Below are 25,713 nucleotides of genomic sequence, written 5' to 3'. Positions count from 1 at the left end.
CCACTGATGAGGTTTTTTACTTCCTTCTCTATGCTGTACTTATAAACAGTACTACAATCAATTCAATCACTCAGGCCCTACGCCTGGACTGTCACCTCCTACAACCATCTAGTCATTTTTGTATGAGTTCTCCCTTTAAAATAATATTGAAAGATATTACACTTTGTGTTTCACACCGTCCTAAATAGTCCACTATATGTTTTTTGAATGGATATATCAGTAAATAAATCGGATAGGAAGACAGTAAAGTGCAAGAAATGATAGCACATACTACTTTATGTTAATCACTAAAATGGGTTTTACGTTTTTTGTTTTTCAAAGTGGTTTTTCAGCACTTTCAGTGTCATGAAAATGGACACCAGTTGACCTTTTCTTGTACGTGCTTGCCTTTCTTCCCCTCCCTCCCTTCATGCGCATCCTTTTTTCCTTGTTTCTTCTTTTTCTTTCTTAAGTCGTGCCTTTTTTTCTATCTGCGACCCTCTCAACGCTTCTCTTCTGTCCCTGGCCCAGCGCCCTCCCTCGCAGCACGCTGGTCAGCTCCTCTGGCCAGTGCGCCCGCTCAGCCCCGCCCACGCGGAACTCGAGTCACGAGGCTGCGGGAGGTGCGCTGCGAAGGGGGCGGGGCGAGACCGGCCCTCCGCAGCGGGCGTGGGCGGAGCCGGGAGCAGGCCACCTCTGCTATATCTGCGCCTGCGCTGGGCGGCTGCGGAGCCAGTCGGGACGGAGGAGACAAGATGGCGCTGCGGGCGATGCGGGGGATCGTGAACGGGGCCGCACCCGAACTACCCGTGCCCACCAGTGGGCCTGTGGTGGGATCTCGGGAGCAAGCGCTGGCAGTTAGCCGGAACTACCTTTCCCAGCCTCGCCTCAGTGAGTATCAGAGAAAAAGACGAATCCTGTCTTGCTCCTTAGCTCAGTCTCTTGCTTCCATTCACCTGCTTAGCGGGGGAGGGGGCTTTATTTTTCCTTTCTCATCCCACCTGCTCTGACTCATTAGTCTGATGTTTTCGTAATATAGGTGGCGGAGGGCAAGAGCGTCGACGAGAACTTTTTCCTGAGGTTGGTGGGCTCCTGGCTATTGACCCGCCCTCTCCAACTTCCTCGACGGGAGCACCCTCGGGCTCTTGCTTCTTGTCACTTCAATCTTAATCATCCTCTGACCTCAGCTGGATATGTAGGGGTCGAGGGAACGCCTCTTCCCATCTCCTCCCACCAGTGTAGATCTTCAGGGCTGGTCAGGAGTTCTTCCGAGGGAGACTAAGTGCCATGGCTGACGTGGTCTGGCCCTTGGTTGATGAAGGTCAGGCCCGCAGCCAGGAGATGTTCTGTGGAGGGGCTGCTCCACAGGAGGACACGTTGGTGTCCGAGACGCTACAGCTGAAAAGTACCCTGTAGGTCATCTAGTCTAACCCTCTCATTTTACAGTAGGAAGCCTAAGGTTCTGGGAAGGACAGGACTTGCCAGATTTTAAACAATTATTGGCAGAACAGAAACTAAAATTTTGTTTGTTTGTTTCTTTTTTTTTTTCTTTTTTTTTTTAAGTAGGCTCCGTGCCCAGCGTGGAGCCCAACACTGAGTTTGAACTCAAGACCCTGAGATCAAGAGTCACCTGCTCAACTGACTTGAGCCAGCAGGCTCCTCTGAAATTCCGTTTAATTCTCGTTGGTCCTCCTTTTTTTTTTAAAAACCGTTGTCTCTTCATTTACTGACAAGTTAAACCTAACACAACTAAGTGCAAGGCTATCTTGGGGAAGCCAAGCGGCTTTGGCCATATTATATAGTATTTTTAAAAATATTTTATTTATTTATTTGACAGATCACAAGAAGGCAGAAAGCTAGGCAGAGAAGGGGCGGGGATGCAGGCTCTCTGCTGAGCAGAGAGCTGGATATGGGGCTCAGTCCCAGGACCCGAGATCATGACCTGAGCCAGAGCAGAGGCTTAACCCACTGAGCCACCCAGGCGCCCTCATATGATATAGTATTATGTGCAGAATATATCTTATGCGTGTTTAAGTGCTGTGATTATTTAAAAAAAAAAAAAAAACCTGCCTTAATAAATGCGGTTTTACATGGACTACCAAGTAGTTCCAAAAGAAATTTTTATTACTAACCAGTGCAGCAGCAGAGCTCTTCACAGCTTCCTTCAGAATTCAGGATGAGCCTTGGAAATAGACTCTTTTTTAAAACTTGGGAAGCTTATGTTTCCCCAGGTGGTGAGACTGTTTGCACTGGTTAGTTGCCAGAATGCTTGTTTGTGGGTGGCTCATTGGTTAAAAAGAATTTCAGATGGAAGTGTTTCAGTCTAGCCACCCTCCAGTCTGACTAATCCTATCCTGATCTGTCACTAGGTCATATGACAGCACTGCAGTATGAGGAAGAAGAAAAGCACAGTTGATTCCATGGTTTGCTGAGATGTGCTTTTTACAGTGGGGATTAATCTGAATTATCTGAGAATGCTTACTGGAGGTTTATATAAGCTGAAGTGAATGTTTCAAGAAATTAACTGATGCTGCATTCTTCTGTAGATTCTGACAATAAATTTATACCTAATAATTCATATTCTTTTATGAACTGCATTTGCATGCTTTACTTTTCTTTGGGTAGACAGATATTAGTGGTGCTTCTAGGAAAAGATTATAGGGGTGCAATAGTTTCCATATAATTATTCATTCTGTGTCAGTTCAAAGAGTATCAACAGAAATAATAAAATTGTTTCAAGAGTACGCCATGATTGTTAACCCTTAAGGGAGATGAGTACGCTTTTTCAGTATTCTTTGTGTGTTTAGCCAGTGGCTAAAGAATTCAGATGAAGGGTGCCTGGGTGGCTCAGTGGTTTGGAGCTTCTGTCTTTGGCTCAGTCATGATCTCGGAGTTCTGGGATGGAGCCCCGAATTGCATTGGGCTCTCTGCTCAGTGGGGAGCCGGTTTCCTCCTCTCTCTCTGCCTGCCTCTCTGCCTACTTGTGATCTCTCTCTCTCTGTCAAATAAATAAATAAAATCTTAAAAAAAAAAAAAAAAACAAAGCAGAATTCCAGATGAGATTCCTCCTGACAAAATTGTTATTATATAATGGTTAAAACTGAACCTCAGGAACCCTTTTTTGTATCCTCACTGCCTTTCACAGTACTTGACACATAGAAGGTGTCTTGTAATTGTTTTATAACTTGCATTTAAACCTTGTTCTAATAGTTGAGTAGATTCTCAGTGTGGCTGAAATCAGAGTAGGGAATTGGGACACTTGGTTGAGTTGCTTTTCTGTATCTGGGTTATTCCGAATAGCATAAATGATTCCATACTTAGGCTAACAGCGAACTACATTTGAATATCATCCTTTTCTTAAATTGCCACATTCTTTATTTTAGCCCAACAGTTTTAATTGCTTCTGAATAAATACTGATTAACCTCTTAATTTTTCTAAAGATTGATTATACCGTCTTAGGTGGTTTATTAATGTAGTTACTTAATGTGTGCTTTTGAATGAAGGAATGGGACTAATAATATTGGCAGTACCACTGTACAAATTGGATCCTGTTTTAAAACAACTTCACGATATTGGATCTGTTAACAAGAAATGGGAAATGAGATGCACAGCCTTAGAATAATCTTGAGCACTTTAGGTGAGTCTCTAAATTCACAAGGAAAGAAAACTTAATTATTTAAACTTTGAGCAAAGTTCAGTAATACATACTAAACTTTTAGATACTGGAGATTTTGAATTAGATAATCTCCATTGTTCTTGAGACCTTAGATCAGAACTAACCTTGTTTCTTATTTCATAAAGCAGAGGTAGCCTCAATGAAAAAGTCAAGTAAAGGAATCATAGACCTACTTCTTCTGGAAACTCTCCCTTTTTGTCTACCTGTCGGGGTGTGAGTCTCTACTGTTCTTGCACAATAGAAGATGATTGCCGGGGGGGTTTTGATATGCTAATAAGGTAGAGACTAGAGTACTGGATCTCTTGTGCAATTTTCTCGTTGAAAATTTCACAATCATTAAGTGGCCTTACTAGTGTTGAACAATCTCATATCCTACAGGAGGAAGAGGATGTCATCTTACAGAACATATGTTTCTACAAAAACCTTTATAGATTTTGGTTTTGAAATATTACTCCATAAATATTTATTGCCTGCTTGATAGTTCTGAATCAAAGATGTAACTTTTTGGTCTTAGAATGTGCTCACCATATAATATAATTTGTGTCAGTGTTGTCAGAAATTCTGAGTATCACCTGCAGACTTAACTTCTTATTCATTTGGAAATTTTCATAAGAAGAGTGTTCATTATTTTGGTAAACAGAAATGTTTATATAACTTGTGAAAAGGTTTTGAAAACAATGAATACTGTTACGCTGAAAATAAATAAAAAATAAATTTAAAAAAAAAAAGGAGCAGCTATAATATCTTTGGCAGCTTTACTTGAAACTGTTCTCTCTACCTTGGGCCATTAATGATAATAGTGAGGAAGGCTGGATAAATACTGTTTAGAGTTAAGTAGAGTTTGATATCATTTTTTTCTGCTTGTATTTTTTTAAACATTTTATTATGGAAAAGAGCTTTAGTTGCTATATAAACTGTCTTCTAGTACCTGTTTGTAATCCAAAATGTTAGGAACTGTGTCATCTATATTTTTTAATTACATTGGAGACTAAGTTCAGAAATACTATAAAGTCATAGAATGCCAACCTTAGAATTGGGGTGGGGGTGGGGGAAGCCAAACAAACAAAAAACCAAAAAAAAAAAAAAAACCCACCTCCCTTTTAGTAACAAATTTCTCAGAGCCTTAGTTTCTTTAAATGTAGAGTGGGTATATAAGCCTTGCCTACCTCCCAGCATTTTGTGAGCCTGAAATGAGGTAACCTATCTGGAGACATTCTGTGTAAGTATAAAGCACTCTCCAAATGTAGTTTGGTGATATTTCTGTTTGGATTTGGGTTATTGTTAGTGTTAAATTTGTATATGTCAGTTTAATTTAAATCATGCATGCTCCTGGGGCACCTGGGTGACTCAGTGGGTTAGGCCTCTGCCTTTGGCTCAGATCATGATCCCAGGGTCCTGGGATCGAGCCCCACATCAGGATCTCTGCTCATTGGGAAGCCTGCTTCCCTCTCTTGCTGTCTGCCTCTCTGCCTACTTGTGATCTCTGTCTGTCAAATAAGTAAATTAAAAAAAAAAAAAAATCATCCATTTTCCTTAAGCTCTGATTTGTATCCGAAGTAGTTTCCTTGCTTTTGTGTGTGTGTGTGTGTGTGTGTGTGTTTCAGTGAGGGGAAACTGCTGAAGAAAGCATTCATTAGATTCTCCCTTTTCTGCTTAAAAACTCCTCCAGTGGCTATACTCCCATTAGAGAAAGATTGTTCAGCAATAGTGACAAAATGTAGACACAAGAAAAATACAGTCCAGTGCATTAAATAGTAAAAATAGCTTGCTTTTTTTTTTTAGCTTACTTTTTCATAGCTAAGTTGCAGCCTCCTGAAATTTTGAGATAGTATAGCTAAGTAAGTCTGCAAATAATTACAAGAGTGTACCAGACCACAAAAAAACAACCAGTTTGTTTTGGAATTTGAGCTGCAGTACAGAGTTAAAAGAACAAGTGACTTTGGTGCCAGACTGTAAGTTCAGATCCTTGGGCAATTTACTTGAGTTCTGAGTATCATTTTTCTCTTCTATAACTTGGTAGATCTTTTATGGAGATTAAGTGGGAATTCCTGACAAGTACTTATTAAATTATATTGATGGTGTAGGTATTAATCAATTAATTTGAATAGTTATTTGTAGGCTTTTTATATGAAAAGGCTATGTACATTGTTGCAAATTTAGAGATTGCTTTTGAAGAAGTAGAATCTTAATAGAAGTCAGCTTGATTCACTGTTTCCAGCGAAAACAATGAGTAGTGTTTCTTTTTCTCCCTCATGCTTATGCTTGTGACTGGCAAAACTTCCTAATTTTAAATGAGCTTGCATTTAAACATGAGATTCTGAAGCTTGTTTGTTGTAGAGGTTAAAGTTAAAGGAGGTGAAATCATGGTGGAAAAAATTTTCAGAACCTAAAGGATTTTGTTGGTTACATTTTATTCAAAACAGTTGCTTCTAAATCTTAAAACTGGATCTTCCCCCCAACCCCACCAGCCCACACCCTATTCCTATCCCTTTTTTAAGTAAAGGTTTTGAGCTGCTATTCCTATATTTTAAAAAATTGGTTTCTAAGAAAAACATGTTTCAAATGTAGCTCCCTCTTCACTTCTATGTAGCAGTTTTAGAAAGTCATTAAAAAATTGAATGTTTGAACACTAAAAATAAGAACAATAAATTTTTTAGGGGTAGAAATTATTTTTAAGAGTATTAGTTTATTTTCGTACAGTGGGGAAGATTTTCATGAAAAATAAGTGTGACGGCTGAGGTTTTTCTGTAATTTAAAGGGAGCAAATGATTAATTGTTTTACATTACCATCCATTCACGTAACTTAAGTTTTTTAATTTGTGACTTGCTTCTTATTATCTGAGGTTAAAAAAATCATTTGGGAGCCTTTTAAAATTATTGCAATTGTAGATATTCAGGCAAATATTAGTATCACGTTTAAATGTCCTATGAGTATGAATGAAAAGTAAGTGCCCCAATAGTGCTTTCCTCCTTTCAGCATTTGTACCAGGGTACTGGCTTCCTGTTTTTAAGTTCTCAAGCCCCTTGAGTGGACAGACTAGATATATTAAATGGTTTCCTCATTCTTGGAAGTCTACCTTTGTGCCAGAAATTTCTGTCCCAAGACCTCAGAAGAAATCAAGCAAGTAAAAAATTCTCAGTCAGTGGACAGTGTATCACAACATATTCAGTGCCTTGTAGTAAGTTTTCTTCATTTTTTTTTTCAACTGTTCTGATCATTCAATTTAGTTAATTCTGACATTGTTAGAATTACTGTCTCCTGAATGTTCTGTTTTATACTAATTACCATTACATTTGACATGTTTGTAGGTGTGGTAGGGTTGCAGGATAGCTACCTCCTTTCTAAAATGAAGGATTTGAGTCATGCCCTATAGACTAGTAGTTTAATCCTAGAGAATAACTTGGAGTAGAAAATAGAAGCCTCTAAACTGACAGTAACATTTGACTTTTTTTTGCTTGTTTGTTTAAGGATCATATTTGATCTCTGGTCTTTCATTCCTTTAGCCACTCCCCTCTTCCTAAAGCACTTTTCCCTGTAGTTTTTATGACATCATTTAATTATGGCTTTTACCTCACAGATGACATTTTCTCAGATTTCCTTTGTGAGTTTTATCACTTGTGCTTCAAGTTGTTGAGACTTTCCTTTATCTACTTTGCTAAGTGCCTCCTCTTCTTTAAAGCATTTCCTTTTCTAGGTAAGAACTCCTTACCTAGGTTTTTCCTTTGCTCCCACAAACCCTCTGTACACCTCTGTTTTAGCCCTTAATTCTTCCCCCTTCTCCATATAAAACTGGGGACTCTTCAAAGAACTCTGCTCCTCTGTGCCTTCTTTGTTTTTGTATTCTGGGTCCTTAAAAGTGACTTACAGTAAGAATGCAAAATGGTTTTGGTTGGATGAAGGTAGATTATGAAAAGTTGTACAGGCACAGGTATATTTTATAAATTCAATTAAAAAATTTTCGGTTTGAGTGCTCCATATTATAATAAGTGTCATAGAGAGAGGAGCTTTTTGATAATATTGCAGAGATAATTGTAGGTTGTCCTGTCTGACTGACTAAAGCTTGATTCTTTTCTTTCTTTCTAGCGTACAAGACAGTATCAGGAGTCAATGGTCCACTAGTGATCTTAGATCATGTTAAGGTAATACCACTGTGATAATCATTTAACTATTTATGTAAAAACATGGTTCTGTTCAGTACACTTTAAATTTTATGTTGTGATTTTTTAACCCACTTTTGGTCTGAATGTCAGTGCTAGATAGGAGATGAGTTTTAAATCAAAAGTCCGAAGACTGGATTCCATTGGTGGATCTAATATGGATTCTGTTAAGCTACGTCATCTGCAGAATTCTTTTTTTGGGGTGGGTCAATCCTACCTCATAGGTTTACAAGGAAAAACAATAATAATATGATTGTGTTTTATAACCTATAGGTTATTGTATAGCTCTGATAGCTTCTGGTTCTTGTCGTAGACTGCCATGTGTTATAACTATTTGTTAATAGTATTTGTCTTTTTACTAAATTTTAAGATCTCTGACTGAATAAACAAAGTTAACTTTTATCTTTGAGGGCCTGATACTGGTATTTAGGTAGCAAACAAGAGCAGATTCTCTCAACAGTGATTAAAGCCCTAAAGCAAAGAATAGTTTTTACTTAGATTGTTGTAAGGATGTGGAGTTATATCTTTTTTTTTTTTTTTTGCCACACCTGTACATAAGAATTATAAACACTAAGACTGTTAGATCATAGAAAAAGTGACGTAGAATATAGACCATAATTGAATACCTTACAGAAAGCCTCCTACCTGAGCTTTATGATCAAAATATCTTCAGAGAAAATAATTGATATAATATGCTCTCTAGAACAGTAATTATGTACTGGTTGATGTTGGGGTACTTTGGGCGTAAGGCACACAATTATTGTTTGTTGAGAAAAGTAATGATGGAAATATGTTTGGCATGTGACCTCTCTAGAACCAGAAAAGAAATTGAAAAACATTTCATAAAAGAAAGGGCAAAATGCATTGTTTCTTCAGTTTTATCACTAAGATTATATTTTTATGCATGACAAGGTATCTATACAAATTAACCTCAGTATTAAACATAACAAATTTAGCTCCGGGCCACAATCTTATACTAGTAGTCTGTAATTTGATTCAAAGTCTCAATATAGTGTACTCAATTTGCACAAAGTTTAGATCAGTACCCATTAATGTTTTGTGAAAGAGTGGAGCCTGCACTTTTATTTTTGAGGAAAAGATCGGAAGTTTTTTTTTTTTTCTATAGTCTTTTTGGCTTACATTTTAAAAACATGAAACTTTTTTGTTAGCAGATGTTATTGAAAACAAAAATATTTGCCTTTCTTTCTTTTTTCTTTTAAGATTTTATTTATTTGAGAGAGAAGAGGGAGAGAGAGCATGAGAGCATGAGCAGAGGGAGGGGCACGGGAAGAGGGACAAGCAGAGCCCAACACATGGCTCAGTTCCAGGACCCTGAGATCATGACCTAAGCTGAAGTCAGTGTTTAGCTGAGTGCCCTAAAATATTCAGGTTTCAATTATGTTAAACACTGAGCTCAGAATAGAAGATATGATGCCCCCAAAATATTCAGGTTTCAATTATGTTAAACACTGAGCTCAGAATAGAAGATATGATGGTGAACAATGAGTCCTCCCTCAGTGGAGCATCATGTAGGGGAGAAGCAAATAAAATGCAGATAAACATACCTAATTAGTAAGTGCTATGAAGGTTAAGTGTGGGGTGCTGTGAGAATAAGGAGAAAGACTTTAGAAGACATCTTTGGGGAAGTAACTTTAAGTGTTCAAAAAGCTTCATTGAATGCTTGCTTGGGGTAGATAGAGCTCCAGCTGAGGAAAAACTGGTAAATAAGTGATAGGTAGGTGTAGGAATGGTTTTATAACCCCAGATTTATAGTGGCTTTTTAATTTAAAGGCTCAAGGAAGAGATAATCTTACACAAATTTTGTCAGAATAGAGATGGAGATTGCTACTCAAGTCATGTTATGAAATTGGCTTTTTTTTTTTTTTTTTTTTTTTAGATTTTACTTATTTATTTATTTGTCAGAAAGAGACAGCATAAGCAGGGAAAGTGGCAGGCAGAAGTGGGCTCCCTGCTGAGCAAGGAGCCTGATATGGGACTCGATCCCAGGACCCTGGGATCATGACCTGAGCTGGAGGCAGACACTTAACCAACCAAAGCACCCAAGCATCCCTGAAATTGGCATATTTTTAATTTCCAAACCAGACGAAGGGTAATACTAGAAAAGAAGAAAGATAATTATCCTCACTTAAAAGCACAGATTCCAAAATTCTTCCTCCTCTTTCTTGCTTCCTCCTCTTTCTCTCTTGCTTCCTCCTCTTTCTCTCTGCCTGCCTCTCTGCCTAGTTGTGATCTCTGTTTGTCAAATAAATAAATAAAATCTTCAAAAAAAAAAAAAGACGATTTGATGTTAAGAAATGTATCAGTAGGGGCACCTGGGTGGCTCAGTTGGTTAAGCAACTGCCTTTGGCTCAGGTCATGATCCTGGAGTTCCGGGATCAAGTCCCACATCAGGCCCTCTGCTCATGAGGGAACCGGCTTCTCCCTCTGCCCCTCGCCCCTTTCATGCTCACTCTCTCTCTCTCAAATAAATAAAATCTTTTAAAAAAAAAAAATGTATTTTTTTTTAAATTACATATAATTTAAAATGTAAATGTAATTTACATTTTTACATTTACATTTTACATTTACATACAAAAATGTAAATGTAAAATGTAAAAATGTAAATTTTTTTTTAAAAGATATCCACCATAACCTATAGGAAACAACATACTTAAGAGATTCTGGTAAAATTCTCATTTAAATCAGAAACAAGATGAGGATACCTGGTTGTTCCCGCACTATCCGTCTTTGTACTTAGAACCTAACCAGTGCTGCAGAGGAAAAAAGAAATAAGGGTATAAAGCTGTTAGGAGGGAAACCTAACCAGTGCTGCAGGGGCAAAAAAGAAATAAGGGTATAAAGCATTTAGAAGAGAAAAGGCAGAGCAGTCATCATTTCTTGGTGATAGAATTAACTAAACCAAGTCATTCAGTGGGCAAACTATTAAAAATAATGATGTAACACAGTTGCTGGATACAAGAATCAGTCTATAGAAATCAGGAGTGTTGTATATTCCAGAATTCATTATTTACAGAAAACCATAAAACTTTGTTGGAAGACTTAAAATAAAGGGAGATTCCATGTTTGTGAAAGAAAGGACTCAGAGTAAACATATGGATTCCACCCAGGGAACAGAATCCGTTAGAGATAAAGTAATTAAAATTAAAGACTGGGCGCAGGCATAAGCAGTTGTATCAGTGGAGCAAAATTAAGCACTCTGAAACCAGTTCTTACTACGCTGGGTATTTGACTTGGGTCAATGATAAAAGCATCATTACAGGTCAATAGGGGATATGTTGTGTTGCTTAGTAAATATTATTGGGGTAATTGGTTTTCTATATGAAAAAGAATGAAAATGAGAAAAGTAAAATTGCATACCACAAACAAAGCCAATTGAATTAAAGGCCTAAACCTGAAGAAACTTTTAGAAGACAAAATCAAAAGCCATTTGTATAAATTTAAATTAAAAGGTTTTCCTAAACAAGATACGAAAGGCACAAATCATAAAGGAGGACAAGTCGTTTTAGTACTTAAGAAGTTTTGAAATTTCTGTATGTTAAGATAAAAAATAAAGGGCAAGATAACAGAGTGGAAGTCTATATTTTTGAAAGGGTTGATATCCAGAATCTGTAAAGCTCCTGTGCATTAAAGAAAAAGTAGATCCATTTGAAAAGTGGAAGAAACATAGGGAATATAAAGAAGAGATATAACCCAATAATAGGTAATTAAGTCTGAATTGTCAGTGAACATGAAAAGCTGTTTAATACTGGGAAAATACAAGTTGAAAAGATGCTAATTTTTCTTTATCAAAATGGCAAAAATTAAAGTTCAGTAAAGTAAGATTGACATAGTTGTAGGGAAATGATGATTTTGTATACTGCTAGGGAGATTGTAAATTAATACAATTCCTTTTCAGAGTAACTTGAAAATTTACGGAATGGGTACAGCCTGTATGTAGCCCATCACTTGGCTACCTTAGGGAAAACACACTTGGCCTGAGGGAGCTGCATGGAAGAATGCTCTTATAGCATGTTTGTAATACTGTAAATTTGGAATAGCTTTGAACTCATTGACACATAAAATGTGTCATTTTAACTACATTTGTTTTATTTTAACATTGATTCTAAGATGCCCATTTATTCATGTTACCATCTCCATAATCAAGAATTTTAAAATCAGTGATGCACCATATTTTAATTGAGAGATATTTTCCTTCACATCAGTCAAAGTAGTGATGTGCTTTTCAATAGATTAGGTTGATAAAATGAGGTAAATATTACCAAAACGGATCTATAACATAAGGTCAAGTGAAGAAAACGAAAAGTTGCAGGATAATATATTTAATATGTTGTCATTTATGTAAAATAGCTAAAATCTATTTTTGTAAACTGCATTTTTAATTATTAAAAGTGAAAGAGGAATATGTATTTGGTTAGGAGAATTTGAGGACACATTTATCTTATTATTATAGTGATTATTGTATTTTTAATTGGCATTTTATCCCCCCCCCCACAAAGCATATAGGTGAGTACACACAGAGCCCAGAAGCAAACATCAGTTCTGAGTGATGGAAATGTGGTTATTGTAAGTTTTGTGCCTTTCTTTAGTCTCAAAGTTTAAAACCTGTACACCGGAGAAAAAACTAATTGCTGCTGTTTTATGGATTTAAGACCTTTCTCACTACCTTATGCTGTGTTTACCAAATTATATGTGCCAGTGTAAGTGTTATAAGGTTGTAAACTACCTGAGGATGTTACAGACTCTCAGTATATACCTGTGTGGTTTAGAGAGGTGGGGAGATTTTACCTGTATACATGCTTTGATAGAGATAGAGCGTATAGAATAATTTGGGGAGCTTTTAAATATTGGTTATTGACCCTTTATTTTATCTGGTATAGTTTCCCAGATATGCTGAGATTGTCCACTTGACATTACCAGATGGCACAAAGAGAAGTGGGCAAGTTCTAGAAGTTAGTGGTTCCAAAGCAGTGGTTCAGGTAAGCATCACTTTCCAAATCTGGCCGACTGAACAAAAACATAAGGAACACCTCTTGCCTTTTCTAGAGATCATTGAGTAAGTCTATTTTTAGAGATTGATTACTGACTGTGGGAAGAAAAAAATTATTTTTTCTTGTTGTCTTGCTAAAAGATAGCCACCTATGTCTATCCTAGTCCAGTACCTCCACTGCCATTGGTAAACTTTTTTTTTTTTTTAAACAAAGCAGATAATCACACAGAAGGAGAGAGATGAAAGGCAAAATTTATAACTTACGGGATAAAACCAAAGCAGTATCTGAGCCTGTTTCTTTAAATCATCTTTTGTAATACCTAGTTTTTAATGTTACCAATTATGGGAAATGCCAGTTTTCTCAAATTACATGTTCCCCTAAAAAGTAATCTAGAGCAAGGTTTCTGAAAGGGCTAGATAATAAATTGTTTAGGCTTTATGGGACCACCAAAGGTCTCTAATTCATATTCTTCTTCCTTTCTTTACCTTCCTTTCTTTTTTTCTTAAACCCTTTAAAAATGTAAAAAACATTCTTAGCTTGATGGAGTTGGACTAGAGTCATGATCCTTGGTCTAGAGGTTGGCAGTTTGGTTCATCACCGTGGACCTATGTATTTTACTTTATATGGGCTGTTGAACAGACAGAAATAATACTTAAGTACTTACAATCTAAATTCCTTTTGCCTTTCTGATTACTTCTCTTTCTCACTAGGTATTTGAAGGGACATCGGGTATAGATGCCAAGAAAACATCCTGTGAGTTTACTGGGGATATTCTCCGAACACCCGTGTCCGAGGATATGCTTGGTAAATGGATGTTGTTATGTATTCTGAGCAGGGATCTGTTTTCTTTTAAACATATTTCCATGGCTTCTTTCTTAAAAATTACCTATTTGAGTCATGGTCCACTCTGTACTGTCTTGCTACTGTTTCACAGGTCGGGTCTTCAACGGATCAGGCAAACCCATCGACAGAGGTCCTGTTGTACTGGCTGAAGACTTTCTTGACATCATGGGTAAGTTAATAAATGGGTTTCTGTGTTTTGAAGAAAATAGCCTCTGTTTTATATCTTTGTCAAATAGTGATTTTTGTGATAGTTTAAGTAGATAACCAATATGGTCCCTATTAATTGCTTTATTTAATAAATTTATGTTTTTTGGAAATCATAAAAATTTTATGTAAAATATTTTAAGGTATTATAAAATGTCACTGTGACATATCTGAAATGAACATTGCTTTGAAATATAAGTGGCTTCTAAATTAGGATATTTTTTCTTATTTACTGTACCTTTTTTTCTTTAGGAACTTGTTCTGCTACCATATAGTTTGTGAGTCTACAAAAGACTAATGGGAAGATTTCTTAAATAGGTTCAGATTTTAAAAAGCTGATTTTTTTTAAAAGAGGAAAGAAATGGCTTATATGTTTTAGTCTTAATGTCTTAAAATTTTCTCTTTCGGAAATATATTAGGCCAGCCAATCAACCCTCAGTGTCGAATCTATCCAGAAGAGATGATTCAGACTGGCATTTCGGCCATAGATGGCATGAACAGTATTGCTCGGGGGCAAAAAATTCCTATCTTCTCTGCTGCTGGCTTACCACACAATGAGGTGAGAGCTAGGATCTGTTTGGTTTGAAATTTAACAAAAGAGAATTTCTAAATGCTTCACTGTTAATAAGAAGCTAGATAAAAGGTTTTTAACAATACTCACTTGTACCCAATATCCATTTTAGCAATTTTCAATGTTACTGTTTATATAATCCAGCTACATTGAATCTCAATCTATGCCTGATGTCTGTGTTCTTGCTTACTCTTACAAATCTTTACAAAAACTACAAAGTAGCTTTTTGGGGTAAGTCCTTTAGAACATAATTTCATTCATTATAATTGCAATTACAAAAAGTTTAGGATAAAAGTTATTTGTTGTAGAAGTATTATTTTAAATTTCAACTTAGTTCTCTTGTACTTCTCATCAGATTGCAGCACAAATCTGTCGCCAGGCTGGTTTGGTGAAGAAGTCCAAAGATGTAGTGGACTACAGTGAGGAAAATTTTGCAATTGTATTTGCTGCTATGGGTGTAAGTATAATTTTTTTCTGTTTGGGTATGACATTATAAGATTATTTATTTTATTAGAACAATGTAGAAAACCACACATACATCATTGGATTTATTTCTAGACAGAGAAGTTGCAACTTGGCATTTTGGATAAACTCTGGATTAAAATTTAACATTTGACTGCAAATTTTTTTTTAATTTTTATTTTATTTTTTAATTTCTTTTCAGTGTTCCAGAATTCATTGTTTGTGCTCCATGCAATATGTGCCCTCCCGTAATAGCCACCACCAGGCTCACCCAGCCTCCCACCATCCCTCCAAAACCCTCAGATTGTTTTTCAGAGTCCACAGTCTCTCATGGTTCATCTCTTCCTCCATTTTCCCCCAACTCCCTTCTCCTCTCCCATCTCCCCATGTTCTTCGTGTTATTTCTTATGCTCCACAAATAAGTGAAACCATATGATAATTGACTCTCTCTGCTTGACTTATTTCACTCAGCATAATCTCTTCCAGTCCTGTGCATGTTGCTACAAAAGTTGGGTATTCATCCTTTCTGATGAAGGCATAATACTCCATAGTGTATATGGACCACATCTTCCTTATCCATTCATCCGTTGAAGGGCATCTTATCTTGGTTCTTCCACAGTTTGATGACTGTGGCTTTTGCTGCTATGAATATTGGGGTACAGATGGCCCTTCTTTTCACTACATCTGTATCGTTGGGGTAAATACCCAGTAGTACAATTGCAGGTTGACTGCATAATTTAAGAGTAATTTTTTTTATGCCCAATGGAGTTTGTTTACTCTGTTGGCTTTTGTGAAATTTTGTGGGTACTTGAGATTTCAAAAGAGGGAACAGTGTAGATCCATAGATTAGCCTTCATCAGAAATACTGAGAATTTTTCTTCTCCTAGCACTGATGAAGTCATTGCTATTTAGGTAAACATGGAAACTGCCCGGTTCTTCAAATCTGACTTTGAAGAAAATGGCTCAATGGACAATGTCTGCCTCTTTTTGAACTTGGCTAATGACCCAACGTGAGTAAATAGAGCTGTTTCTTTCTGTTCACTCAGGCTTCAGATCAAAAATGTTACCTAAGACAAGGGAAGTGAAATATGACCATGAAAGGAACATGGGGCTAAGAGTGGGAGAACTGTGGTTAATTAAATTTGGCTCTATTTTTTGCTGGTTACTAGGCTTTGGCCAAATCACATAGGCTCTGAATTTCAGTTTTCTCTTTGAGGAAATATAAGTAATACTTGTCTCATACTGTTGTTGTGCATTTTAAGTCAGATAATACATGTAAATTACCTAGGACCCAGACCATACTTAATGATCTTCTCCTCTTACCTGAGAAATTTATCCACTCCCCTGTTTCTTCTCTCCCTCCTTGTTTCTCTCTCAATTTTTTTTTTTTAAAGATTTTATTTATTTACTTGACAGAGAGAAATCACAAGTAGACGGAGAGGCAGACAGAGAGAGGGAAGCAGGCTCCCTGCTGAGCAGAGAGCCCGATGCGGGACTCGATCCCAGGACCCTGAGATCATGACCTGAGCCGAAGGCAGCAGCTTAACCCACTGAGCCACCCAGGCGCCCCATGTTTCTCTCTCAATTTTGAGAGGAATATAGTTCTGAAAAATTATGGGTCCATTTCTAAAATAATCTAACTTTGTAGCATTAGGTAGTTCTTATTATGAAAAAAATGACTACTTATTCTAAAGTAATAATTGCTTTTTTATTTTTTAAATTAAATTTATTTAGTTACTTAAAACTTAAATAAATTTTCTCAGTTTATTTAAAACTTTTGAAGGGGGACTCTAATTTCCAGCATCATGTTGTTTTGTCTTTTCATTTTTATATATTTATATAAAATATAAAATATATTTATATATTTTAATTTATATTTATGTTTTTGCCTTTTTATTGGAGTAACAAAGGACTTAATATTCCATTTCAGTATTGAGCGAATTATCACTCCTCGCTTGGCTCTTACTACAGCCGAATTTCTGGCCTATCAATGTGAAAAACATGTATTGGTTATCCTAACAGATATGAGTTCTTATGCTGAAGCCCTTCGAGAGGTAACTTTTTCTTCAAAATGGGTTACTTTTCAGAGTTTTCTGTCTCTTTACAAGTTTTCATTTTTTTTTAATCATGTTTTTTTTAAGCTTCACCTCTAACGTATTAGTAGAATACCTTAATTAATTGAAAAGGAAAACACAACTTTTTTCTGTCTAGTTGGAGTGATTATAAATTATATATAATTATTAGCCTAGTTATACTGTCACATCTTTATGTATTTAAGACTTGACTCTAAAAGGCAGCAAATGATGCAAGCTCTTTGTTCAGTTACTCTCCCAGGATGTTTTGTCCAGATTGTCAATTTTTAACCCTTTTCAGAATTTCATTTTTAATAATATTTAAATAAATGAAGAGCATACTCTTGACACCACCCTTTTTAGAACTTTTTCCTTCAGCAAACATGGTGTTTATTTAGGAACAGTGTTAAGGTTCTAACAGGTACCACCCAGAAGTTTGGGGTGTTCATTCTAATACAAATTACTGAAATTTTAAGCAAGTTACTCTTCTAAACATGTAAAAGGGGATAAAAAAAATTCTGAAGAGACATGTTATATAAATACCTGGCTTCTTAAAAATCCCTGAGATCCATCACCATATCTCACTCTGCTGCAGTGGTTTTTCAGGGAAGCATTTTTCTTTCCGTCTGTCACAGACCAGTAATTTTCTAAAGTACAATTAAAATGAGTTACTAAAAAATGTTTTAAAGACGATACATAACTTACAACCCTAGAATTTCTTTTTTTTTTTTTTTTTAACTAGATCCAACAGACATAAAATTACTCTGTCAGATTGCCATTAGAGTTTTTAAATGCTTATCCTACTTTCTGTGTTATCTCATTATCCATTAATAGAAGCTGGTCTGCAGACCACACTTTGAATAATACTGCTATAGGATACTCTTTTGGAGGTGCCAGAGTAGCACCTAAAAGTTGGGCTCAGTGCTTTAGGGTTCTTGGTGGTTATCGATTAATATACACAGCTATATTATAATGTGCATGTCTCCATGAGAAAGACTATTTGTTCTTATTTTGCACAATGAATGGGCTCCTGGCTCTGTGATCTTGGGAAATTATTTAACTGACCCTTGATCCCAACTATAAACTGAGGTTAACAGCAATCCTCATAGGATTGTTGTGAGGATTAAATTAAATATGTTAACTGCATCAAATGATTCCTGGGATGTATTTCCTCCCCTTTGACCTTTTTAACATTAGCTTACATAAATATTGCAAAATCCATGGCATGACATAGATCTTGTGAACTAAAAATGTTCTTTTAGTTTTAAAATAACTTCCTTTGATTTATAAAATTCCAAGCAGTTTTTTGTTTGTTGTTTGTTTGTTTGTTTTTTTCCTAGCAAGCTATTTAAAGATTTGCATTATGGTGATAAGATTGTAGCAAAACACTTTGGTCCCCAATTGTCAACATTTTTGTTGCAGAATAATCTGAAGTTTTGTTGCTAGATTTTTAAATCATCTTCCAGAGACAGTATTTAAAAGTGAAAGATGATACTTCCAACTTTGCATTTGGGTATGTTCAAGCTAATGTGTTCTAAGCTTTACTTTTCATATTCAGGTATGTCACATTCTCCTTCTTGACTTACTGTCAGGTTTCAGCAGCCAGGGAAGAGGTGCCTGGTCGGCGAGGTTTCCCAGGTTACATGTATACAGATTTAGCCACGATATATGAGCGCGCTGGTCGAGTGGAAGGTAGAAATGGCTCAATTACTCAAATCCCTATTCTCACTATGCCTAATGATGGTAAGTTTTTGGTCTTTGGATTATAGCAGACATAAACATTTTAAGGACTTGATTCTGAGAACATCTGCCTTTTTGAGTTGAAAAATTTTTTTCCAAGTTTTTACTTAAATTCCAGCTTATTAACATACACTGTAATATTAGTTTCAGGTGCAGAATTTAGTGATTTATCACTTTCATACAATACCTGGTGCTCATCACAAGTGCCCTCCTTTATCACCATCACCTGTTTTCCCATCCCCCAACCCTTCTCTCCAAAAACCCTCAGTTTCTTCTCTGTAATTAGGAGTCTGTTTCTTGGTTTGCCTTTTCCCCCATGTTCATTTGTTTTAGAGCTGAAATTCTTTTGAAGGTTTATCCTTTAAGAGTTTACCTTAACTAGGTGATTTGTATCTAAATGAAATTTCTCATTTGTAAACTGCCCATAGTAATCATCCTTTTGTAGAAGAAGAAAAACAGTTTCCTTTGTAATTAGAATTTTCAGTTCTCATTTGTTATGTTACTGTTGAGTATCTATTTGTGGGACACTGATCTAGATACAAGGAAATTCTTTTTTATTTAATTCATTCTCTAATGGAAGTTACTTGATCTTTTGGATTGATTTGGGTATTTTTTATGTGCATGCATCAATAAGTTAAGCTAGCTTAAGTGTCAGATGAAGAGCACAAATAGTAAATGCCACAAGACTTTCAGGACAGAGTGATCACCAGAGGCCCATTAAAAGAGGACTCCGTTTTACTTGACACACAGTGCAGTACCTGTTTGAATTTATGCTCAAGAGTGAAACAAGTCAGTAGTCTTCTTCTATGATTGCTTTTTTGTTCTTGTCTCAGTGTTTAAAAAGCAATTTTTGCAAGGTATTTTCAGAATAATAACTCATATAATTGAGTGCTGTTTTTAATACGTTATAAATATTACCTCATTTAATCCTCATAGCAGCTTTAAAGTGAATGCTCTACTCTGAGGCACAGGGAGGTAAAGTAATCTATTGAGGTTAGGAAGTGATAGTTTTAGAACCCAGGCAGTCTGAATTCATAATTCATACTGTACTGTCTCTGACTTGAAAATGATTATTCCAAAAAAGTACCTGTAAGATTACTTTATGTAATTCAACTAACTTAGAAACTCTTGCTTTGTAGAACTTTCTTGGTGCTGCCCGCATAATGGTGTTTTGCTTATCTAACATTCCTGTACTTCTCATGTTGAAATGGTTTATATCCATCTGAATAGCTTGTAAACTAAGAATGTTTTCTCAGTATATGTTAAATTGACAAACCTCTGCCAGGAAATTTTTGGAGTTTTATTTATATTTTGGGAGGAAATAACTAGGAGACAATGGTACTTTTCCTAAATGCAACTAATTTACTTTATGTGCCAATAGATATCTAACCGTGCTGCAACTCAGTAAGTAAAACCATCCAATATGATAGTCGCTAGCTACATTTGGCTGTTTAAATTCCAGAGTTCATTAAAATTAGATAAAATTTGAAATTAAGTTTTTCACTTCCAGTAGCCAGTACTCAGTAGCCACATTTGGCTGGTGGCTACCAGCACAGATACAGAACTTTTCTGTCATCATAAAAAATTACTTTAAAGAGCACTGTTTTTTAGAATGCTGTATGTAAAACACACTGGCTTCCTGTGATTCGTTTATATGATATGGATCCTTTAACTAATGTCAGATGTCTTCCTCTGGTAGATATCACTCACCCCATCCCAGACTTGACTGGATATATTACAGAGGGGCAGATCTATGTGGACAGACAGCTGCACAATAGACAGGTATTTGACATTTAAGCAATGCTGCAAAGCTTAGAAATCTACTCTTCAGTTACTCTTTAGTGATTGGTGACTTTGTCTTTGCTTTAAGGAATTATTTTGTTAGAAAATATCAAGTTATTTTCCATATGTTTATATAGTTGTCATTTTTGTATACCAAGATCCTGTTGTGGGTAAGAGTGCCAGTATTAAGATTTAAGTATCCACTTTTTGTGTGTGCCTTAAAATGGAGCCAGTGGTCTCAGAATTTTGGGGGTATTCTATTACATAATTATCTTATTATTAGTACAGAAATAATGTTTTTTTCTATTTTTTTCTTTACTGAAATATAATTAATAGTACATTATATTGGCTTTAAGTACAGAGTAATGATTTTACACTGATATATATTGCAAAATGATCACCATTAAATCCATTTTACCATTAAATCCATTAACATCCATGAATACACATAATTATGAAATACTTTTTCCTTATGTTAACTTTTAAATCCAGTCACCTAGCCACTTTCAAATATGCAGTACAGTATTATACATACTCTAGTCACAATGTTCTGGATTTTATCTTTATGACTTAATTCATTTTGTAACTGGAGGTTTGTACATTTTGACCCCCTTCACCCATTTCGCCTAGCCCCCATCTCTGGCAGCCACCAGTCTACTCTATCCATAAGCTCATGTTTTTTTTTGTTTTTTTAGGTTCGACATAGAAGTGAGATCATAATAGTACTTACCTCTTTCTGTCTGATTTATGTCACTTAGCATAATCCCCTCAAGGCCCATCCATCTTGTTAAATGACAAGATATCATTTCTTAATGACTGAATAATCAAAAAAAGATTGATGGTTCTATAACAGATTCCAGCTTCTAATATCAGTGTTTAGGTGAAATTACTGTTAATATTTTTATTTGGTATGTGTTTATATAAGTCAGAGCTCAGAGGCTATTTAGATTTGATACTGTCAGCAAATGTTGAAAATCTAGTTTTTCAGTATCACCTTGAACTGGTTTTTGTAGACTTCACTTTCTGAGTTTGATTCTCAAAAGAAATGCCATAGTCTCACTTCATTTTCTAACTAGGAGAAGATACTAGAACTCCTCTAGGAGATAAATAGAAGTTTTATGTAATTTAAGGGATAATAATGAGTTTCAAAATGCTTTTTTACTACTGATAAATCTTGAATTTTATATTTAATTAGCAATAATCATGCCTCGGATAAACCTCATTGGCTACGATACATATTTAAATGTATTTTTTCTCTCATGTTCTATTCAAGATTTACCCGCCTATTAATGTGCTGCCCTCATTATCGCGGTTAATGAAGTCTGCCATTGGAGAAGGTATGACCAGAAAGGATCATGCTGATGTATCTAACCAGCTGGTATGTATATCCTCTTGAGAAAATGAACACCTTTCTTAGTCCATTCTTTCTGCTGTCTTACACCTCTTATCTTTCTTTCATATCACTGTACTTATCCCCCATACAAGTAGAATTTTAGTATAGGTTACATGTGGAAGATAAAATCTTTCATTAGAACCAGTCTTCCCTTTTTTCAGAGGATAGTTGTGGATACTTAAGATTAAAATCCTTTGCTTGAAACCCACATCTAATGCTATACACGATAATTTCTAAATTAAAAACAAACAAGCCATAAGGCCATTTTAGGTTTTTATTAATAACCATAATAATAAGTACAGAATATTCCTAAGAAGATACTCTAATTTCTTATTTAAGAAATTAAACAATCATCAGAACACTAAGAGATACAGCTTTATTTATTCTATGGAATCTTTGGTTTCTCTAGTTGCTGTTTTTTATTTGACAGAGAGAGCCAGAGAGCACGAGCAGCAGGGTAGAAAGGGAAAGGGAGAAGCAGGCTCCCCAATAAGCAGGGAGCCCGATGTGGGGCTCAGTGCAGGGCTTGGTCCCAGGACCTCAGGATCATGACCTGAGCCTCAGGTACTTAACCGCCTGAGCCACCCAGGTGCCCCATAATCCTTGGTTTCTGTAGTTGTATGAGATTGTACACTAAGCGCAAAGAAAGAAAAATACCTTTGACCTTAAAGTAAAAATGGTAAACCTGCTCATACCACAAATACTTTTTTTGAACTTTGAGATGGATTTCTCTGTGGTATGAGTTCTGACTTTCAAATGCTCTTTAAAATGTAAGGTCATTGACATACTGAGGAAGTGTATTTTTTAGAGTGTTAGTAGCATCTGTGGACTGCATACCTGAAGACTTCTTTCTCAATGAGACTATTTTATAATAAAATCTGGTACTTTCATATGATTTATGTGAATTATGTTTGTAAATAATGTGAAATTCCTTCTGTGGTCTCTTACAAAGACAGCTACAGAAATACTCTGAATTTATAGCCCAGATTACTTTTAACATTTATAAAATCTTACCTGTGTTTTTTTTTAATATTTTTTTCTCTGTAGTATGCATGTTACGCTATCGGTAAGGATGTACAAGCCATGAAAGCTGTTGTTGGAGAAGAAGCCCTAACCTCAGATGATCTTCTTTACTTGGAATTTCTGCAAAAGTTTGAGAGGAACTTCATTGCTCAGGGTAAGATGACTGTTTTCTTGCAAACATAAGCTCATGTGTAGTTTTGAAGACTTCTTTCCCACTCTGAGAGAATTTGCATTGATCTCCAGATGATTTTCCTTCTAATTAGAGAAGAGGTTTTTCCAACTTCCTGTCATGTCTTTGCACTTAACCCTCTGCCTCCTTCCTCTCTGCCTTCGAGTCCATTATCCATTCAGCTCCCATCTGAACTTTTCCCTTCCTTACACCTGGCATTTTGCTCTGCCGCCTCCATTGTTGGTTCTTCTTCCTCACCCCTCTGAAATGATCTCCTCATGCTTTGGTAGTGTGGTGCTTTTGTGATTCATTTATTGTCATCTCCTTTTCTGATTTTGTATCTTCCTGTTCCTACATTGTTTATGTTTTCAAAGGCCTAGCTCCCTGTTCTTTCTGTGCTTCCCCTTCCTCCCCCAGCTTTGACTTTTTCCCTCTACTATTGACTGAATTGCTATGTATGATCCTTATCCTCTTCCTGAAGCTCTAATCCCGCATTGCCAACTAGAATACTTTTGCTTATGCTGCCATCTCCTCAGGCTCAGCATGGTCAGAACCCAGAGTTTTTTTTTAATCTGACTACCTGCCTAGCAGTGTGCTTTTCAGTTTGTCTGCCTCTTGTAGGAGTGTTGTCCTGCTTAGCCCAAGCTCAGTAATTGGGCATTATTCATAACTTTATTCATTTATTCTCTGGTAACCAAATATTTACTAATTTTTGTTGTTCTTACTTAAAATAATCCTCTTCTGGTTTCATTTCCATTAGTGTACCTTAGTCCAGTGTTTCTCAAATTTTAATATGCTTTTGAATCAATTGGAGATCTTGTTAAATTGCAGATTTTGATTCAGTAGAACTGGATGGGGCCAGAGATTCTTCATCTGGACAAGTTCTTGGATAATGTGGAAAGCTATTGATCTGTGACCAACTTTGAATCTTAAGGCCTAGTCTAGACCCTTGTCTCATCATCTTGGTCATTAGTGCCAGCTTTTTCACCACTTTTCCTTACTCATATATCCCTCTAATATTTGCCAGAATAAACTTATTACTAATTGTATTGATTGTGTCTCTAGTAAAAAGGCAGTAATGGTTTTCATTACATAGCACATGTACAATTTTCAGGCTGTTTTGATTGGTCTCTCCCTTGCCACTATTTTTGACCTCAGTGGTACTCAACACAGATGTGTTAACTTTGGAATAATGCATCATGCTCACTACACTCTTATATTTACTTGATGCATTTCTTGTTAACATTAAACCCAAAAAGATATGTATATTTTTTTTAGTGCAGCACTATGATACCTTAAAAAGATAAAAAATGAAGTTTTTCTGGTAGAGAAAAGAAACCAGAATTCCAGCCACTCTGACTCCATAGTTAAGAAATCAAATTTATTTGCAGGATAAGAATGATTCTACTACTAAAAATAATGAGTAAACACTTTGAAAACAACTGGCCTATTCAAGGTGTTCAGTTGACATTTAAGGTTTTATAAATGTCTGTACTGCCCTCCCTCAGATTTCATCTTTTCTTCCTGGAAAACTGCCTTTCTCAGTAATCCATAGACAAAACACTAGTTTCCATTGCTCCAGGTATTTAGATCCTACCCAGTTGTCCACAATGGCTGTCCCACACACACTAGATTGCCCACTGCCTCTAGCCTGCAGGCCTCTCCCTTTTCTCTGATTCCTAATGGTACTTACTCTCTGTACCCTCACATACATTTGGTTGCATCTGGCCTTAAGAGACCTAACTGCTTTGTCTTTTTTGTTGTTATTGTTAATACTTGATGCTCACAGTAGTCCTATATAGTGGAATAAATAATAACACTGGTAAATTGTAAGTAGTTTGCCTTTATTCATTCAGTTTCAATTTTTTCTAAGGTCCTTATGAAAACCGCACTGTCTATGAGACTTTGGACATTGGCTGGCAACTGCTCCGAATCTTCCCCAAAGAGATGCTGAAGAGGATCCCTCAGAGCACCCTGAGTGAATTTTACCCTCGAGACTCTGCAAAGCATTAGCTGCTACTGCATCGCTGGCTTGATATACTTGTGAAATACTGGTTCTGTTTTCTTTATTCCTTTTGCACTCCCCCATTCCCCCATCTTTGTGTTGGAGTTTACGTTGTTACCCTGTAATTAAAAACAAAGAATAGGTAACATACTGTGCCAGTGTTGCAATGTTTTAAACTTCTAACAGACTTTAAAATATCCCCTGTTCAGAAAACCTGGATCATCAGTGCTGTTTTTAAAGTAGCTACAGAGATGGAGGTGAAGTTTTCCTACAGATGTGTGTGTTTGTACATAGTGGTGTAGTTAGTTGCCTAATAATGTCTCATTATATGGGTCTCCTTGACCTTACCTCTCAGCCCCCTCCAGAGTATCACTGTCTGAAGTTATAATGCTTTGATCTGCAATTTAGAGCCAGGATCAGGTCTAAAAGAAGCCTCCTCTCTGAAGAGCCAAGGGTCTCTTCCTGAGCATTTGTTTTTGGATTGTTGCTGTGCCCTTAGGTCTGTGTTGCTGCTCTAAGCAGACGGTTTTTACTGTCCACCTGCTCTTTCCTATTTAATGCCTAGATTAGAGAAGGAGTTTCGTTTTTCTCTTTAGTCATTATGAATCGGGATTCCTGTGTCTTAC

General features: G+C 36.3%; 1 protein-coding gene and 1 long non-coding RNA gene across 2 annotated transcripts; both read left to right on the top strand.

The window, feature by feature from the left end:
* The first annotated feature begins 697 nt into the window (after positions 1-697).
* Positions 698-25,233, top strand: ATP6V1B2 (ATPase H+ transporting V1 subunit B2). The gene is made up of 14 exons (XM_044225219.1): positions 698-870; positions 7,741-7,796; positions 12,713-12,811; positions 13,534-13,627; positions 13,758-13,835; positions 14,290-14,429; positions 14,797-14,898; positions 15,816-15,913; positions 16,834-16,957; positions 18,568-18,718; positions 20,415-20,497; positions 21,771-21,875; positions 22,938-23,067; positions 24,956-25,233. The coding sequence occupies exons 1-14, from the start codon at positions 735-737 to the stop codon at positions 25,093-25,095; spliced, it is 1,536 nt and encodes a 511-aa protein (XP_044081154.1). The 5' UTR covers positions 698-734; the 3' UTR covers positions 25,096-25,233.
* LOC122889802 lies at positions 1,024-2,557 on the top strand. Its single transcript, XR_006380967.1, has 2 exons — positions 1,024-1,059; positions 2,349-2,557. It is a non-coding gene; the product is annotated as an uncharacterized LOC122889802 (long non-coding RNA).
* Positions 25,234-25,713: the final 480 nt, after the last annotated feature.

This window comes from Neovison vison, chromosome 11, assembly GCF_020171115.1.
Source record: "Neovison vison isolate M4711 chromosome 11, ASM_NN_V1, whole genome shotgun sequence".
In the NCBI taxonomy this organism is placed as follows: domain Eukaryota; kingdom Metazoa; phylum Chordata; class Mammalia; order Carnivora; family Mustelidae; genus Neogale; species Neogale vison.
The sequence above is the reverse complement of the archived record's forward strand: the minus strand, read 5'-3'. Positions and strand labels throughout refer to the sequence as shown.